This window comes from Pelobates fuscus, chromosome 8 (assembly GCF_036172605.1).
Source record: "Pelobates fuscus isolate aPelFus1 chromosome 8, aPelFus1.pri, whole genome shotgun sequence".
Lineage (NCBI taxonomy): Eukaryota > Metazoa > Chordata > Amphibia > Anura > Pelobatidae > Pelobates > Pelobates fuscus.
Window position 1 is genome coordinate 27,586,730 of NC_086324.1, and position 19,218 is coordinate 27,605,947.

At 39.6% G+C, this 19,218-nt stretch overlaps 1 protein-coding gene across 2 annotated transcripts in view; it reads right to left on the reverse strand.

The window, feature by feature from the left end:
• NMI (N-myc and STAT interactor) overlaps nt 1–19,218 on the reverse strand; it is a 33,504-nt gene that overhangs the window by 3,686 nt on the left and 10,600 nt on the right. For both annotated transcript variants that reach the window (XM_063429532.1, XM_063429531.1), the window contains 6 exons: nt 14,497–14,655; nt 13,857–13,973; nt 4,218–4,395; nt 3,133–3,239; nt 2,867–3,053; nt 37–143 (listed from right to left, as the gene is read on the reverse strand). In XM_063429532.1, coding sequence (XP_063285602.1) covers nt 37–143; nt 2,867–3,053; nt 3,133–3,239; nt 4,218–4,395; nt 13,857–13,973; nt 14,497–14,655 — 855 coding nt within the window. The remainder of the gene's footprint in view (nt 1–36; nt 144–2,866; nt 3,054–3,132; nt 3,240–4,217; nt 4,396–13,856; nt 13,974–14,496; nt 14,656–19,218) is intronic.

Below are 19,218 nucleotides of genomic sequence, written 5' to 3' on the forward strand. Positions count from 1 at the left end.
TATTCCTGGAAGAATGTAGAAATGATTAAGACATACCTGCAACTTGTTCAGTTGTGCATTTGTGATTGGTTCCACTATAATGGTGTGCGCGCAATCACCAACCTTTAGTTCATATTGTGATTGTTTCAAGATACGCTCCACAACTGTAGAAACAAATTCACATTTTTAATAAGGCTATAACACATTCTTTAGCATCATATGCAATTAATTTATGTCCCCGACAACTTCCGGCAAGTTCTGAGGTATGTGGGGGAAGCTTTGAAAACACTAAAGTCCTCCTGACTAATCTGTCTGTGGCTACATATTCCTGTTTACCTTCTTCCATTGTTACTTTCTTTACTCATACTTTTTCAAAAAAAAATTAACTTTTTTTAATACTTTTACAATCTTGCAATTTTCTGTACATGTAGTTACTATTCAGTTCTATATATGCAGTCTACTGGTATTTACTGTACATGGATTATTCGTTTTTGGAGACATAGAATCTACTGGCCACATTTTTAATTTTATACACCACATCTTTGTCTCTTCCTCCCTCTTCCTTTTTTCGTGCCTTGCCCCCCTTTCCCTCGCATAACCAAATCCACTCTAAGCAATATCCTCCATTTTCACTGATCACGTCCCACCACCCTGGTTTCTGCTTCCTTTCTAGCATGCCTTCCAAGATGTTGGCATGTTCCCCAATAACCCCCTTAATCACATCTTAGCAGTCTGTGCAGATGCACTAAGACTCCCTGTCCATTAGCTTTAAATTCCCCCACCCCTGCTCCCTCATTTCTCGAGTCCTAATCATAACCTTATTTTCTAAGCTCACAAGCCATCTAGCTTAATACTTTGTATAAAAGTGCTGCTCATTTTAGATCTCAGCTCAAGGGCAGAATATGTTGGCCCTCTGTAAATGCCAGTAATAATAATAATCATCATAATAATCAATTCAGTTGTACTTTTTTTTTAAAGGAACACTATAGTCACCTAAATTACTTTAGCTAAATAGAGCAGTTTTAGTGTATAGATCATTCCCCTGCAATTTCACTGCTCAATTCACTGTCATTTAGGAGTTAAATCACTTTGTTTCTGTTTATGCAGCCCTAGCCACACCTCCCCTGGCTATGATTGACAGAGCCTGCATGAAAAAGAAAACTGGTTTCACTTTTAAACAGATGTAATTTACCTTAAATAATTGTATCTCAATCTCTAAATTGAACTTTAATCACATACAGGAGGCTCTTGCAGGGTCTAGCAAGCTATTAACATAGCAGGGGATAAGAACATCTTAATTAAACAGAACTTGCAATAAAGAAAACCTAAATAGGGCTCTCTTTACAGGAAGTGTTTATGGAAGGCTGTGCAAGTCACATGCAGGGAGGTGTGACTAGGGTTCATAAACAAAGGAAATTAACTCCTAAATGGCAGAGGATTGAGCAGTGAGGCTGCAGGGGCATGTTCTATACACCAAAACTGCTTCATTAAGCTAAAGTTGTTCAGGTGACTATAGTGTCCCTTTAATTTATTGTCTTAATTTTCAATTTCAATGACATTGCCAACAGTTAACATGTGATACATTTATATGCGTGAATTTGATAGATTGTGATATTAAATACATGTAAGACATATCAAAACTTATCAACACGGTATTATCATAGTTTTGAGGCAAATACAAAAACATATACAAATACAATCACAGACATAAAGGACTGCAGTATCCAGGGCCCGATATTGAGTGTGGGGGAACAAGTATCCAATATGTTTTGTTTCTTTTCCCTTTTCCATTTTTCGCCCTTTTTTCCCCTTTTTTTCCCCTTTACACCATCCTTTCCCTTTCTTCTTTTATCCTAGAGTAAATTTTCCTTATTTCTATATAGAAGCCAGGGATTCCATAAGTCTCGATAAGTCCATAAGTCTCCGGATAGAGCTATAAAATTACTCTCCATTGTATATTGATAATCTAGTAGTAGATTTATTATTTCTTGCCATAATGGAGGTTGGCTAGATTTCCAATTACGAGCTATAGATATCTTAAGTGCATAGAGAATAGGGGTAATTAAATATTTATATTTATATTTTTTTCTTCATTAAGGGGAAATCTAGATTAAATAGGAAAAGGGAGGTGTAAGTAATATAGTATCCGGAATTAGATCTGAAACCAGGGAGGATATACGGACTTTAATATCTTTTAATATATCACGTTTATACCATATATGGAGCATCGTGCCAGTCTCCTTTTTGCATCTCCAGCATAGAGGTGACTATGCTTCATATATTTTATGCAACTTAGAAGGAACCAAGAATAATCTTTAAATTAAGTTTTACTTTTAATTCCTGACAATTTGTCCTATATTTATTAGCCTTGCTAGTATGTATCTATATCAGCTACTGTGTTATTCACTAAATTGTGAATTCGCCAGGGTTGTGAGAGCTTAAGACAACGATAGCTGATTTTTAAACATTCTCCATGTCAGCTTTATTCCAGGCTGGCTTTCTCTTTTTACAAATCTGCAATTTCCCTGACAATTCACCGTTTAGAGAACAACCCTGCTAGATTTTCAGAACATGTTTTTACCCATGATGCTTTGCTCGTGTTAAAGTCATGTAGTTGGTTCGTGATGAATGAAAGTTGTGAATCATTCTATTCTATTCATTCCATTCTATCCTACATGTGGCTCAATTAAAGCGGACAGAAGGGTTTATTCGCTAATCTATGAACTGTAGCAAATTGAAAACCAAATGGTAAAATTTAGGCTAAAATAGGTGACTTGGAAAAATTACAAATTCTGCTATAACCACAGCGTGGCTATTTTAGCGTAACTCTTGTCATTGGTATTCCACGAATGTCACTTTAATATATTTATGAGAATATGGCACATACCTCCGTGGTCCAAAAATGTAATCACAGCCTCATTTCTCCACGAATCGTATTCCACTTCTTCTATTTCCCCCCCGCCAATACTTGGTTTATAAAATGTCAGCTCTAGTTTGTCTTTTATCTGCTCTTCTGATATGTCGTCGGGCAGGTTGCAAATACGCATTTTTTTGCTACAAATAGTTGTGTTAACCTATAAATGAGAAAATAAAAATAAAACTTATTGAACTCTTCATAGAATGAGTACTCAATTAAAAATAAAATATTTTCACCTCAAATTGAATTGTCCTTTTCAGAGGAATGGGAGATGCTCTCATGACCACAGATGAACCATCAAAGTCTATAGCGTGATTTTTCATCCTCAGAACATGTTTAGCAACTGTAGAAATGAAATTGGAATGTTTAACATACATTTTATTAAGTAACGATAGTCTTCACTCACTCACTATTTTCAGTGTTTGGCAAAAGGGAATCTTCCGGATGGTCCATCGAAATATCTCTAATCTCCAATTCACTACACTGTGAATCCTAACAAATGGAAATTGTAATGGCAAATTATAGACTAGAATAGCCGATATATGATTCTAGAAGGGTTAAGAATTTTTTCAGTTCTGCTAACTTTTGCCATTCAGATTTAAATTCACTAAAATGCAGAATTTAGTGAATAGTTCTGACTTTCTTTTTGTTTCTGTATTGCTCCTACTCCCTCTGTTTTGCCCTCTCATTCTCTTTTGAAATTGCTCTCTCTCACTTCATTACCGTCTCTCTCTTTGTCTGGTGCTTTCTTTTTGCATTGCACTCTGTCATTCCGCTCTGCACTCTCTTTCACTTACAGCAGTGGTTACCAAACCAGTACCCAAGACACGTCTCCCAGTCCGGTGTTTAGGGATTACCTTGTTGCGTCAAAGGTTTTTTTTTTTAGAAAAAAAAAAAAAATATCCCCAAAACAAAAAAAAAAACATCCCTAAATCCTGGACTAATAGGCATGCCTTGAGGACTGGTTTGGAAACCACTGACACAGTGTTGGTCTCTCTCTCTTTCTGGGTTGCCCTTTCTTTTCCATTATCTCTATATTTATTTCTCTCTTTCTTTAGATCAGGCTTCCCCAAACTCTGGCCCTCCAGATGTTGCTGAACTACAACTCCCATGATTCTCAGTCAATCTATTTCATTCACAGAATCATGGGAGTTGTAGTTCAGCAACATCTGGAGGGCCGGGGTTTGGAGAAGCCTGCTTTAGATAAACAGACAGATGGACTTTGAGATGTCCACCCCATATTTTATATTTTCGTTACGTTTTTCATCTCCTTCATTATTTAAAATATGAATAAACAGCAGGTTTTCTGTATAACCAATACCTTCTTCCTTTTCGAATGTCAGAAGTGCCTGTCCTTTCCTCAGCACAAAAGGGTTATTAATCACCACCTTGTCCTTGCACAATGTATCAAATGCAAAATCAGAGTCACTGGATGAGCTTTTTTTAATTGTTTCTTCTCGCACAAAATTAATATTGGATTTGGGGACCTCGTTATTAACCTGGTGCAGATAGAAAACACAGGTTGAAAATGAACGCAAATAGTAGTTGTTAATATACAAGAAACATTCTAAACCATATTTAACATAGAAACATAGAATGTGACGGCAGATAAAAACTCGTTGGCCCATCTAGTCTGCCCAATATTTTAAAATACTTTTAATTAGCCCCTGGCCTTATCTTAGGTCTAGGATATGAAAAAAAGCCCAAAAGGATATCTTACAAGAAGATAGCCAATAAGGGAAGGACCCAGCCCAATCTCAATAGTAATGTAGTAGCAAAAAAAAAAAAACTTTATTAAAGTCTATTGAAAAACTGGGACAAAACAGAAATAGACAGAGTCTCATAAAGAGAGAGATATGTAGCATAGAAAAGCGGCTAACAATGAGCCTAATGAAGGAAAGTCCTCACAGAAAACTCACTAAACTCACTAAACTATGCACAGCTCAGGGTATAAAAGCAGTGAGAGAAATAAAGAAAGGGGGGAGAAAGGGGGAAAGGGGAGGGTGGATTGGGATAGCAATAGAGCGGTGACCCCAAGGGGAGTAACTACCCCCCAAAAAACGTTAGGGGATACAATACAGCAATGCTAAGCCCATAAATGAAAACCTCTCCCCAGACCACAATAAAGTCCCAACAAGTAGCTTACTCTCTGTGCTAACCCTCTATCTCCTATGTAACACCTTCATGGGTGCTCTAATCTAGACTCTGTCTAAGTATCTGAAGCCCCAGATACAAAGAACTAAAAGGTCATTAGTGCAGAGTGCTCAAAAAAGTGCAGAAAACATAAACTAAACCCGACGCGCGTTTCGGCGTGACCGCACGCCGTCCTCAGGGGTATCGCAAATGAGGCTGTCCCGGCGGTTTATTTATATACCCACAGATCATTACAAACACCTGTGTGCCTTCTAATCCATGTGTTCAGCCGTTCCGGTCGTCTCACGAATAGGGTTGTGGGGGCGTGGTATGAAACACCATGATACCAACCCACAAGACTTTGTCGTGAACGGCCGGTGAAACCGAAAGAATCAGACCAGGTTTAAAGGAATTAACCCTTAGTATGCCTAACTGACTGTATAAATAAACATTACCCGATGATCCACCATGGTATAACACACATACAAAAAAGGAGAGAATAAACTCATATAGATTGCGACCACCAAATGGAAAACAGTAATTAAACAGCCAGTTTGGCAAGTTATATAAGGAAATAGCTGAAGGGGCATAGAATATCCAGATACTGTGTTTCCACTGTAATGTATCAAGATTTCCATGCACAAAGTTGCCAATACACCTATGAATGAGTATCCACCTTGACAGTGTGTACTCAGACATACAGTTGATAATCTTAAATACTTAGGTCATAATAGGGATATAATTTAGGCACACTAGTTAAAGAGAGTGGGTAGATATAACGCCATCCCAGTATGATGGACATATAAACCGAGGGTGACCAAAAAATAAAAAATAGAGATTAATAAAGAGATATATACATGTATACAAACTTAACTTAAGATATCATTTCTTATCAGAATTCTATCAGTAAATTAAATAAACGGGTAGGAAAAACCTTCATTCAACCCAAGTGGGGACAAAGTTTTAAGATGATAAATCCAGAATGCCTCTCTTTGTCTTAATCTTAAGTCCCAATTCACTTTCCTCGGAGGTTGTGGTATATGTTCAAGACCCATGAGACGAATGCCTGCTGAAGAATGGTTATGATGTAAATGTAAGTGTTTTGAGACAGGCGTCTCCAAATGTCTCCTGACTGAATTTACATGTTCTCATATCCTGAGTCTGAAATGACGAAAAGTCTTGCCTACATATTTTAGGCCACAGAAGCAAGTCAACAAATAAACTAATCCTGTTGTATGACAATTGAAAAAGGAACGAGGTTTAAAATTCTTCATATCACTACTGTGAGAGAACGTCTTTGATTGTCTACTGTTGAATGGGCAAGCGCTGCAGCGGCCACATTGAAAAGTACCCATTGGTAGGTATTTTTTGAAATAGCCAGAAGGAGAGGTAGTCGGGAGATGACTAGGTGCTAGAATGTCTCTCAAATTTCTACCCCTCCGTGCTGTGATCGAAGGAAAAGGTGGCAAAATTTCCTTAAGATGTTTGTTAGATTGGAGAATAGGCCAGAACTTATGAAAGACATTCGACATAGTATCCCATCCTGCATCATATGTACCAATGCAGCGTATTTTGTTTTCCTCAATCTTACGACTCCCATCTGACTCCCGTTCTGTATGGATTGCCCTAAGATAAGCCCTTTTCAAAACTCTGTTAGGGTAACCTTGGCCTTGAACATGTGACGCAAATTGTTCGCTTTTAATTTAAACTCTTCCATAGTAGAACAATTTCGGCGAAGTCTCAAGTATTGGCCTATCGGGATTCCAGATTTCAGTGATGTGGGGTGATGACTTGTCCAACACAATAGGTTATTGGAGGCTGTCTTTTTCCTATACAATGTTGTTTCAATTTTGCCTCCTATAGATATCTGTAGTGTTAGATCTAGAAAACAAAGGCATTGACCCCCTACTTCACTGGACATGGAGGCACTGGGAGGAATCCATCTATACAGCAGAACCAAACTAAGTAGTTTTTTGGTGATTTTACAGTATTTTCTCTTATGTCAGTCCTTGTGATTTACATTATGTGATGTCACCCATACATATTTAATTATGCAAATTAGTAAGGCCGGTATGTTTTTCCAAGAAAGGTGGCAACCCTAACTACTTTTCACATACTCTTACTTAAGTATGGAAACTTAAGAGGGATGTATGGGAACAAAACTTGTGTGGACTGGCTGACAATGAAATTAGTTAAAGGGACACTATAGTCACAAGAACAACTACAGCTTATTGAATTTGTTCTGGTAAGTAGAATCATTACCTTCAGGCTTTTTGCTGTAAACACTGTCTTTTTAGAGAAAATGCAGTGTTTACATTACAGCCCAGTGATAACTTCACTGGCCATTCCTTAGATGGCTGTTTGAGATCCTTCCTGGGTCATGGCTGCCTAAAATGCATCCAAACATTCAGTGTCTCCTCCCTCTGCATGCAGACACTGAACTTTCCTCATCTAGATTCATTAATTCAATTCATCTCTATGAGGAGATGCTGATTGGCCAGGGCTGTGTTTGAATCATGTTGGCTCTGCCCCTGATCTGCCTCTTTGTCGGTCTCAGCCAATCTTATGGCAAAGCACTGTGATTGGATCAGGCCACCACTTCTAATGATGTCAGCAGATTGCTTGTTTTTCTGAGTCTAACAGCATGCAGAGTTACAACTTCAGGCTTGAATACAGTAAGATTTTGCTATATTTATGGAGGCATGAGGGGCTCAGGGGGGCTAGATGGTGGTGTTAACACTATAGGGTCATGAATTCATGTTTGTGTTCCTGACCCTTTAGTGATCCTTTAAGGTAATCCTGACTTTTGTCTCTCTAACACTGTGGCATGTTCTCTTTCTTCTACACTCACTACATACAGCCTTTCTCTGCCCCAGACGATATCCCAGGAGCTTCTGCCTGCTAGTAAGAAGGTAAGGAGACAAGTGGACCAGCGGGTGCTAGGGGACAGTCCTTAGAAAGCGTTGAGCGAGCGCATCATTAGATGCATTTATGCCAAGCTCAGGGTGCTCTCTGCATTGTATGCCCTTAATTGGCCAGCTGCATGATTGGCAGGCAGCCTGACATGCATTAATGCCAGGCTGTCCTTCTAATTCTTTGGGCAGACATGTCCTCTTTTTGGGCATGTTCGCCCCTTTTGGCAGGTTACGTGATTTGTGTCAGTGTTATGGATTTACTTGAAAGATGAAAACATAAATTAGAGAGAGATTAGCCTAGGGTATGTGTTTTCTTATAGCTGCTGTTTTCTTTCTCTCCAGCACCATCTCCATCAGATACATGATGCTTGGGAGTGTTTTACTGTTTTTGGTCGATATGATTCTGTAATTAGGCTTATTATAATTGTCAGCACCAGGCCCTGTGTATAGTGAATGCAGTGTGTGTTTGTGTAGTGTGTGTACATAATGCAGAGTGTGTGTGTGTGTGTTTTTTATAGTTGTGTATATAATGAATGCAGAGTGTGTGTGTTTGTGTAGTGTGTGTATATAATTAATGCAGTGTGTGTTTGTATTTTTGTAATGTGTGTGTATATAATGTGTGTGTGTTTTTCTGAAGGGATGTTATTTGTGTCCATTTAAATGTGGTACTCATTTGACAAAAGGCAGAACAAAGCACAGAGCAAGATTTGAGAATGCTAACAAATGTATACCCTGCCTGGAATCTGATTGAAACTATGCTCCTCTTATATTTTTTCAGAAAATATGTCATCTCCGCACTTGTTACCAATTTTATTTGTAATATTTATATGCTTAATTTTTTTAGTCCCCACTCCCTGCTTCTTGCCAGGGAGGGGGGATATAGCAGTCCCTGGTGGTCCAGTGGCATTGGCTGAGCTGTGTGTGTGTGGGGGGGGGCAGCACCAAGCGCTCACTTACCTCGCAGCAGCTCCTTCATCTCCCTGTATAAATTTTGAGGCCCTTAGTGCCGCGCGGAGCATTGCCATGGTAACCCGTGGCAACAGTCTGTGGCCGCGGGACTCGCGAGATTTGACATGGGAGCTGGAGGAGCTGCTGGGAGGTGAGTAAGCGCTTGGTGCTGCCCCCCCCCAGGACCGCCGGGCTTGTAATGAGCCTGGCGGTCCTAGGAGGTATTATCGGCAATATCGGTATCTTTATTGGCCGATACTGATATTGCCGAAAATACCGAATATCGGCTGATTATATCGGTAAAACCGATAATCGGTCGATCCCTAGAAGCAACCTGCCTTATATCATTGGCAAAAACACAAAAAAACTTCCTTTACCTCTAAAACCTCATTGCAAGACAAATTTTTTGCTCCTAGATGGACAAGTACATCTATTTCCCCTTATTTGCTTGCTCAACTAAATGAAAAAATATGTCTCCTGTCTCCAGGAAGTAGCTCCATCTCACCAGTTCACTATTGTCCAGCTCCACACCTCTTATGATAGAATCCCCTAACAACAACTGCTTTCTATCAGGCCTCACCTTATCCATTTTGTCATTGGTTGGTTCCACAAACTCGGTGGATAAACACTGATAGTGTGTGCAGATACCAGGAGCTGGCCTAGAATATGGCTGAGATAGGATGAATATCTGGATATGAAAGTGAGTGGGTGTGCAATGGCACTGTGCCTTTAAGGAGGAACTGGTATCTGCACACACTATCGGTGTTTATCCATAGTATTCTTTCTATAGGTTTTAGTGGATTCCTATTTTTCCAGTTTTTGAGCAGCCCAGTGCCAGTACCACTCCCTCACCCCTGGTTAACACATTAGGTGTACCAGATACAATTATTTTATTTTTCTTTTAATTTCCACAAACTCTGTACCTGAGCTTGTCTCTATAACACCACTACGCTCGGTGCCAGAGTCTGTCTCCATAACACCACTACATTCGATGCCCGAGCCCATCTCCACAACACTACTACACTAGGTACCCGAGCCTGTCTCCATTACAGCCCTACACTTGGTGCCTGAGCCTATCTCCATAACACCACTACAATCTGAAAGTATTAAAAATTAATTATGTAGAGCCACAGACTGTGTAATATGCCTTTTATCCACAACTCTAAGTCTAACAGATCTTACAGTAATCCATCTGCCATTCCTAGGCTGTGTCTTTGGCAGTGGCTTTACAACAGTCCCAGCCTGAGTTTGTTTATCAGATAATTTACAAATCTCAGACTTCAAAAGTACAATATCCTCCTCCAGCTAGAATACACACTACCCATCACAGCTATGTTCTCATATAGACAATTACATTCCTGGATTGCCCTGCAACTGAAACAGACGCTTACCCAAGATGCAGACCCAAGCTGGCAAGCCATTGAACAAATCTGCACAACAGCCAAGCCAGCCAAAAACCTCATCTCAATCACCTACACTTCAGAAAACCTTAGACCCCAACGGCATCCCCCCCTCCTTCATAACGGCATGGGAAAAAGACATCGGACACCAACTCTCCAAAGAACAGTGGCACACTATCTTCAAGGCACACAAACAGCTCACTCTATGCACGACCCACTTGGAACTAACCCGAAAAATCTTATATAGATGGTACCTAGAGCACACACGCCTTAAACACAGCTTCCCCACCACATCAGATATCAGCTGGAGATGCCAGAGGGACAAGGGTATCATGCTACACATATGGTGGCAATGTACAGAGCTACATCAATTCTGGACACAGACTGCGAACCTAATCATTAAATGCACTGGGACACAGCTACCATTCAAACCTGAAATATTCCTTCTCCTTCTATTACCAAAGGCAACACACAAACACCTGACATACCTCACTTTCCATATCATCATAGCTGCTCTCACTAGCATAAGTAGAAAATGGAGGCAAACCACCCGCCCCACAATCACTCAATGCATCGCAACAATAGACACCAACAAAACATATTAAACCATGGCCAGACGAATGCAAAAAGCAGCCCTATACTGGCCCAAAGCATTGGAAACCTGGGAAAAACATAAACCTAACTAACCCTACTTAAGGCAAATTACAGGCACCTATTGCAATACAATTAAGCCTCCTCGACCAGAGGCAATACGCACATCACCCCACCGCCCCCCCCCCCCCCACTGACACCGGCTTCGAATAGAGGCCAACCACAAAACGGCCAAGTCATCAGTAGCCTTCTCCGCTGTTACCCGCTGTTACCCCCTTAACTCTTCCCCCCCTCTTCCCCACCCCCGCAACAGGCCATTGAAAACAAGGACATGCACTGCTGCTCAGAATGCGAAACCCTAACAACACCCACTTATGGGACAAGATGGCACGAGGGTAAAGGCACTAAGTTATGTGAGCCACAATGACGCACTAAGGGACACAATGACACAATCACTGAAATGCATGTAATACAATGTGCACCACCTTGCAAGGCGGTTTGAATATATGAATATACGATGTTAAAAAATGACCAGCACATTCTCGTACCATGATAGGGCTCCCCTTCCCCCCGATTATTTTCTGTACCCTTACCCAACTCACAAGCATATTGCAGTTATAAAAAATGTTCTCTTCTCCCCTCCCAACCTCTTTTCTGTACCCTTATGAAGAAATGAAAACCAATAAAAATTGTCAAATAAATTTTTTTTTACAATATCCTAATGCACTATAGAGAGCTGTCTACAGATTAGACAGCATCCATATCTCCAAAAAGTAGAACGTGAAACAAGTGCATATGCATAACATACATTCATAGGGGAGTTACGGTATTTATAAAGAGTAAAGTTGAAAGATTAGAATTCTTCTAGACCACATTTCAGAACATTCCAAAAATGTAAGTTATGGGACAGTTCTTGGAAAATCACCAAGTTCAATACTAACTACATTAGAAAGCAGAGGTGTAACTAGAAACCAAGGCGCCCGGTGTAAAAATTGCCCTGTGGCTCTCCCTCCCATATGTCTACCCCCTGTTAGCCTCCCCCCACCACTTACATCTGCCTTTCCATACGTTCCCCTCCACACATGCAGACAAACAGATGCACATGCAGACACACACAGACACATATACATATACAGAGGCACACACATACAGGCACACATACACATACATGCAAACATACACACACACACACACACATACACACATAGAGAAACATACATAGAGAGACACAGACAGACATACACACACATACAAACAAACACACACACACAAACACATACAGACACACAGACATACACACACATACAAACAAACATGCACACACATACATACAGACAGACACATACAAACATACACACACACAGACACATACATACAGACAGACATACAGATACACAGACAGACATACACACATTCATACAGACACATACATACAAACACACACACACACACATACATACACACACATACAAATAAACATGCACACACATACAGACACATACAAACATACACACACATACATACAGATACACAGACAGACATACACACACATACATACAGACATACACACACACATATATACAGACACACACTTACATACATACACACATACACAGAAGCATTCATACAGACACACATTCATACAGACACACAAACACACACACATACATACAAACACACACATATACAGACACACATACAAAATGTTTTAGTCACCAACCTGTTTCCTACCTTTTAGGTGTAGGAGGGTGACTTTCCCTTGGGTCCAGTGGCTCCCGGTGGTTGCTGGGAGGAGTGACCTGGGCTGTCACTTCCTCAAAGCATCTGACATTATCACAGGGGGCCCGATCGCACTGTTAAAGCATCTCAGCGCTGACCAGGCCTCCTGGAAATTAATTGCCATTAGGTGGCCCTAACAGCATGGGCCACCTGATGGGCCTCTGGACGTGTGGCCCCGGCTATTATACCGCACAGGCCGGGGCCGCTTTACATAGCCCGCGGGCACAACGGGCACAGCTGCAAATCCTGCGACCGCGGAAGTTCCGCCACTGTTACAAAGCTATCTGAAGGTGCTCGACGCAAGAAAAAAAGCTAGCAGCCCAGTTCTGGATGAGTGCCTTAAACCCTTAATAAAGCGTTTGTAATGTGAGTAAATTGAAATACTCATCACATGCTGGGCCAAAGACGAACAAGTCCAGTCAAAACAGAGGTAAAAACGCAGAAACTGGTTCAACAAAAGGACCAAAAAGACAAAATGCCTCACTGATGTATGTTAATCAGTATGTAAAGTTTTGACATGTTTGTTGAGCAAGATTATCCTATACTCTATTTTTGTTCCTTGGACAAAAAAAAAACAAAAAACGGTGCATGTCCTCATATTTCTTTTTACCTTGCAATGTATACTGTCGATGTCTATGTACAATGCCAATCATTGCTTTATTGACAATTAAGCACCAAGAAAATAAAGAATGTAAAAAAAAAAAGACAAAATGCAAAAGTTTCAAATTAAAAACAAAATAGTTTAATTATAGCCAAGATTAATTAAAATGTAAATATGGCACATTTTGGTTTAAGCCATAGTTATTTACACTCACATGGCTCACATGGCTTTCATAAGTGAGTATCAATAGAGAATTTCAAATTTAAGGCAAAATTAGGAAATTTGGAAAAATTCTCCAAGTCAGCTATGTTTCCAGCTCAGCTACTTTGGCCTACTATTTTAAATTCACTTTGAATTCTCACTTTAGTAAATATCCCTGTCAGGGATGTTAAAGTATGATGGTGTCATGAGTGGGAGGGAAAGTTATATTTAAATACAGAGAAGATTCATACATGCCGGTATGCAAACAGTATGCCTTACGCACTAAGTAAAGTAAAACAGACAAAAATGTTTAGAACTGTTTAATAAATATATTTAACTTTCTGGCACTAGTTTCCCTTTAAGGCATTACTTATATAAAAATGTGGCAGTACCTGTAATTCTTCTTCCAACATCATTAAGTCGTTCTGGGCCGTATGTATAGAGGCATTTAGATCTGAAATAGTTTTCTTCAACTCATCATTGTCTGCTTTCAAAGTATGTAGATCTCTCTTAAAAAAGGAGATGAAATAAATCACGCAAAAAAAAATATTATACCACAATTAAAGGAACTCTATGGGGCACTATAATAACTTAATCTGAATTAAGTTGTTATGATGTCAGGAGGTCTCTGGCGCAAGCATACCAAACAGTTAAGCTCCAAAGTCTTCTCTCAAGCACTGTTTAGCTCTGCCCCTGTCTTACCACTTCTCTAAGATTCTTTAAAAAGGAAATCTCAGACTACCATGGACAGGGGCGCCACCGATCATCTGAAAGCATCAACTGATGCTATAAGCCAATCAGTAGCTATTCATCGAGAAAAACGGCTTGAGAGACATGCGTCATTTTGGCAAGCCATTTTTATGAATGGGGAGCTATTGATTAGTGTAGAACGTTAGCTAACACTTCCAGCCAATCAGCTATGAGGCAATGGCTAGCAACTAATGTGTGAAAGCGGGAACATTTATTAAATCTTAATAATAAATTAATACCTCATTCATTCAAGTCAGTAACACAAATGAGACATTGTCTTACCTCATAATTTTTTTTCTGCCCAATTTCAATCTTTTTCAATTCCATTTCCCTCTCAGCCAGTTTCATAATTCGTGATTCCGCTTCTCGTTTCATGTCATCTGCATCGAGTTTCCTTATAAGCGCTGCCGATTTCTTGTTTTCCATTTGACAAAAACATTCCTTTTCAGCAAAAAATAAATAAATAAATAAATACACCACTTCAGAACTTTTCCCGGGACGCAAGCACTATGCCAACTATATATCATTCAATTTTTATTTTATATTATTATTAAACCGTAATTCATTGTGCCACACTTTTACAATGAGATTGCAACATATTTTAACATAAACCAAAAAAAAAATGATGTCACACAAAGTTTGTGTTTTAATTAAAACACACATCTCACAGCGACAGAATTTCAGAAAGGTATCTGACCAATCTGTAGTAATGATCATTCTACATTAATTTGGTTTTAGCACACACAATAGGCAACATTATGCCATTGCTTCAGGATAGAAAAATAGCAAAAATGTGCACAAGATATATATTTCAACTACCGGTAACTATAGAAGAGAACCCATCAGTCTGTATTTTTAGTATGATATATTACACCGAACATTTTCAATGGCTAAAAGATAAAGACTTCTATATGAAATTGTACCAATTATAGTACACACAATTTATGTTCATTTGAAAGACTCAAACATTAAAACAGAAAGTAAAAGTTTTACATTTATTATGCATCGAAATAAAACAACCTATGAGTGACCACTCCAAAACAAACATATACTGTACATAACTTTGAAACAAAGGTACATTATACGAAATGCAGCCAACCGTCAAAAATATGGGTCTATTTTAATTCATATGTAATAAAAATGGTCAATCTATCGCACCTTTACTGAAATTTACTGAGTAGGATTCTTTTATTTCTTAATGAAATATGAAAAGAGAGGATATTTTCTCCATAGTCTAAAGATTCACACAAGGTAAAATCTCCGACTAGGAAAGAATGGTCAGGGTGGGTGATACCAGCTACACCCAAATTGGGCATGAACCCTTAAGTTATGTCAATGAAAAAAACACAAGGAAATGCTTGGATGTTCTCCCATAAAAGAAAGGGAAGAACTGCCAAGCCGGCTGGTATAGATACGTGTGCACATAGATGTTATGCCAAAAGAATCTTAGAATCTGGAGTCCAGTGGGTAGATGGGTATCAGAGAGATGTTACGTATGATAACTATAGTGCGTAAGAAGTATCTCCAAATCCACAAAAAATATATATACAGACTTTAATAATCTATTCAAGAGAAAGAGATACTATGGCAACTATGTATCAATGAAAACTCTCTGGTTCCCCTAGTTGCCTATAATTTTACCCTTGGTACCAAAATCAAATCCATTTATCGGAGTGCTATTACACAGGGGGTTATAGGCAATAGGCCCCTATACAGCAGAATACCTTCAAAAAAATCCTTTAGTGTATTCAATCAATTTCGAGATTAATAACTCGATATACACATTATAGAGTTATGAAGGGTGTTAGACCAAACGTTTAAAATTAGCAGAGGGATAGACAGGAGTAGTAAGTGTCTAGATAGACAAAGGGAGATAACGGAGTCAAAGTAAAAAGTGACTGACATAAAGTCAGAATGTCACAAAAAAGACACTAACAGATCTCCTATGCTATCTCTATTTCCCTTGCTTCTGCTAATAAACACCTTCGTGGGTGTTCTAAACTAGGTCGTTACACTAAATGCTGTGGAGCCTGTCCTACGAAATTAGACTCCAGAGAGAGTAATAGTGAGAAAACGAAAAATTAGAAAAAATGGTAAATCATAACTAAAGGTGAACAGTAGAGGGGAGGATTTCCTCAGTGCGTGGTGAGAGGTGCATAGTGCAGTGATCGAGTGCTGTGACTCGGGAATCCCCCCAGATGAGATCCGACGCGCGTTTCGGAGTAAGCAACTCCTTCGTCAGGGACCGGAATTGCCGCCCAGAAACTCCCGGTATTTAAATCGCTGCTGGCCAATCAGGGAAAGGTGCTTCACGTCGTCATCGCTGACGTGACGCTATGTTAATTTAAACTCTATAGGGGTGGAGTTAGCTTCCATGACGTCAAATGATTGACAGGCTGTGAACTCCTTGTGTGGAAGCAAGCCTTCTAAAGTTAGAGCTGTTCAAAGCATCCGTCTTAGTCAAGCTAATACTGTTACACTGTGTCCATGTTTATTGGGCCATAAGTAGATGTGTAACATTGTATCTCCAAGTGTAGAGTTAGGTAATAGACAGTGTTGATATAGAAATAGCCACAGCGATTCAAAAAATGAGAAAGGACGTGAGCAGTGGTATGGAAAGGACCGGACATACTAATGATAATGAATCATAATGCTACAAGTGGCATGAAAAATATATATATATATATATACATATATATGAATATCTATGTCGATATGTGATTGGATTTACAGAACATTTCTGTTCGATATGAGATAGCCACTGTAGTGTGAAAGTGAAGTGTAGCATTATGATTAGTTTATGTATAAAATAGAATGTCCTGATAATGAAAAAAAGGGGGGGGTTGAGCAGCGTCCTTAGTAGGTAATTATATCTGTCCAATTCTGAGCCCTGTATTGGGGTTAGGGACATACTAGAGGCAGAAGGGAGAAATTTATAGTCGGGCGGCAGTAATGGGGACGGTTAAGTGTCCCTCTGTTGAAAACGCCTAATAAGGTGAAATATAGTGATATGAAAATTCTCAGACAAAAATATATACAAAAAACTAAGATAAAAAGAAATGAAGGCTATTTACAAGTGCACTATATATTTATGGAGACTTCTAAATAAATGGGGAGTACGAGAAACCCTCATTGAGACCTTTGGGGGACAGGGTTTTCAGGCGATAGATCCAATAGCATTCACGTCTCCTTAGACGTTGGTCCCAATTGCCCTTCCTCTGGTCCTGTTTAATTAGTTCGATGCCCTGAAATCTAAGAACTTTTGGGTCCCCCTTGTGAAAGGTTCTCACATGCCTGGAGACCGATGTTTCTATATGTCTGGCTGTTTTTATGGAATTTACATGTTCAAGAATGCGTTTCTTGAACGGTCTAAAGGTTTTGCCTACATACATAATGTGACATTGGCAGGTGATCAAGTAAATCACTCCCTTTGAGTTACAGTTAAAAAAGGAAAGTGATTTGAAATTTTCTGTGTTGGAGCTGTTATTAAAGTCCTTTGATTTGGTATTAATATACCCACATGCTTTGCACCTGCCACACTTGTAGGTGCCTTTGATTTTTTCCGATAGCCAATGTGTTGGTGGTTTACCGGGCTGGAAGTGACTATGTACCAGTAAATCTTTCAAGTTGTTGCCCCTTCTAGCTGTCAGGGTTGCATAGGAGGGAAGGACATCCCTAAGGTGTGTGTCCTGTTTTAGTAGAGGCCAAAAGCGGTTCATAATTGCTTTGACTTGGTCCCAACCCGCGTCGAAAGTGGCAATACACCTAAGTTGTTTTAGGTCTGTATTTTTTAGTGGAGGGGAAATTTCCCTTTCTCTTACTAGATCTTCCTGTTCAGATAGGAGAGCCCTATGGTATGCCTTCTTCAGGCATTTGTTGGGGTATCCTTTGGACCTGAACATGTGGCGCAATTCTCTTGCTTGTGTTTTAAAGTCTTCCAAATCGGAGCAATTACGTCTTAAACGTAAGTATTGGCCCGTCGGTATTCCCCATTTCTGCTGTGTCGGGTGATAACTTTTCCAATTTAGAAGGTTGTTGGTAGCCGTGCTCTTTCTAAAAAGGTTTGTTTTAATGGTGCCCAGTTCTTGTGGAGACACCATCAAATCGAGGAAGCTTAGGGACGGAGTGCCTATTTCTGCTGTGAATTTGAGGTTAAGTTCATTTGTGTTCAGGCTGAGTGTGAATTGTCTGAACTGGTCCCCTGACCCAGTCCAGATGATTATAATGTCATCTATATATCTTTTCCATAGATATATGTACTGGGTCAGGGGATTTTTGGGGGGAGATGTAAAAACAACTTGTTCCTCCCACCATCCCAGGTGCAGGTTTGCATATGAGGGCGCACAAGACGTCCCCATAGCAGTCCCCTGCACCTGGTGATAGTACACTCCATCGAACAAAAAGAAATTGTGTTTTAAGACAAAACTTAGAAGATCTAATACCAATACGCTGTGTTTATCTAGGGACGTCCCTCTACTCCTTAGAAAGTGTTCTGTGTGTTTCAAGCCCAGCGAGTGTGGAATTGAGCTGTACAGTGATTCCACATCCAAGCTGCAGATAATAGAGTTAGGTGGTAATCTGGTTTTTGTCAGAACCGCTAGGGTTTGTTTCGTGTCTCTTAGATACGACGGGAGTTGTGTGACTAGCGGTTTTAGGATGTGGTCTAAGTAGACACTTACATTTTGAGTCATGTTGTTGTTGCCAGAGACAATGGGCCTGCCTGTCAAGATCTGTTGTTGTTTATGAATTTTTGGCAGGCTATAGAAGGTCGAGATACGAGGACTGTTAATGGCCATAAAGTTATATTCATCCTTAGAAATTAGGTTATCATCTAGGCCTTGTTGCAAGATGCTTTTTAACTTATTGGCAAATATTTTGGAGGGGTCTTGTTTCAGCATTTTGTAAGTCATTTGGTCTGTTAGTATCTTTTTATTCATCTCCACATATTTCGGGGTATCCATTATAACTATATTGCCTCCTTTATCTGAGGGTTTTATGGTTATG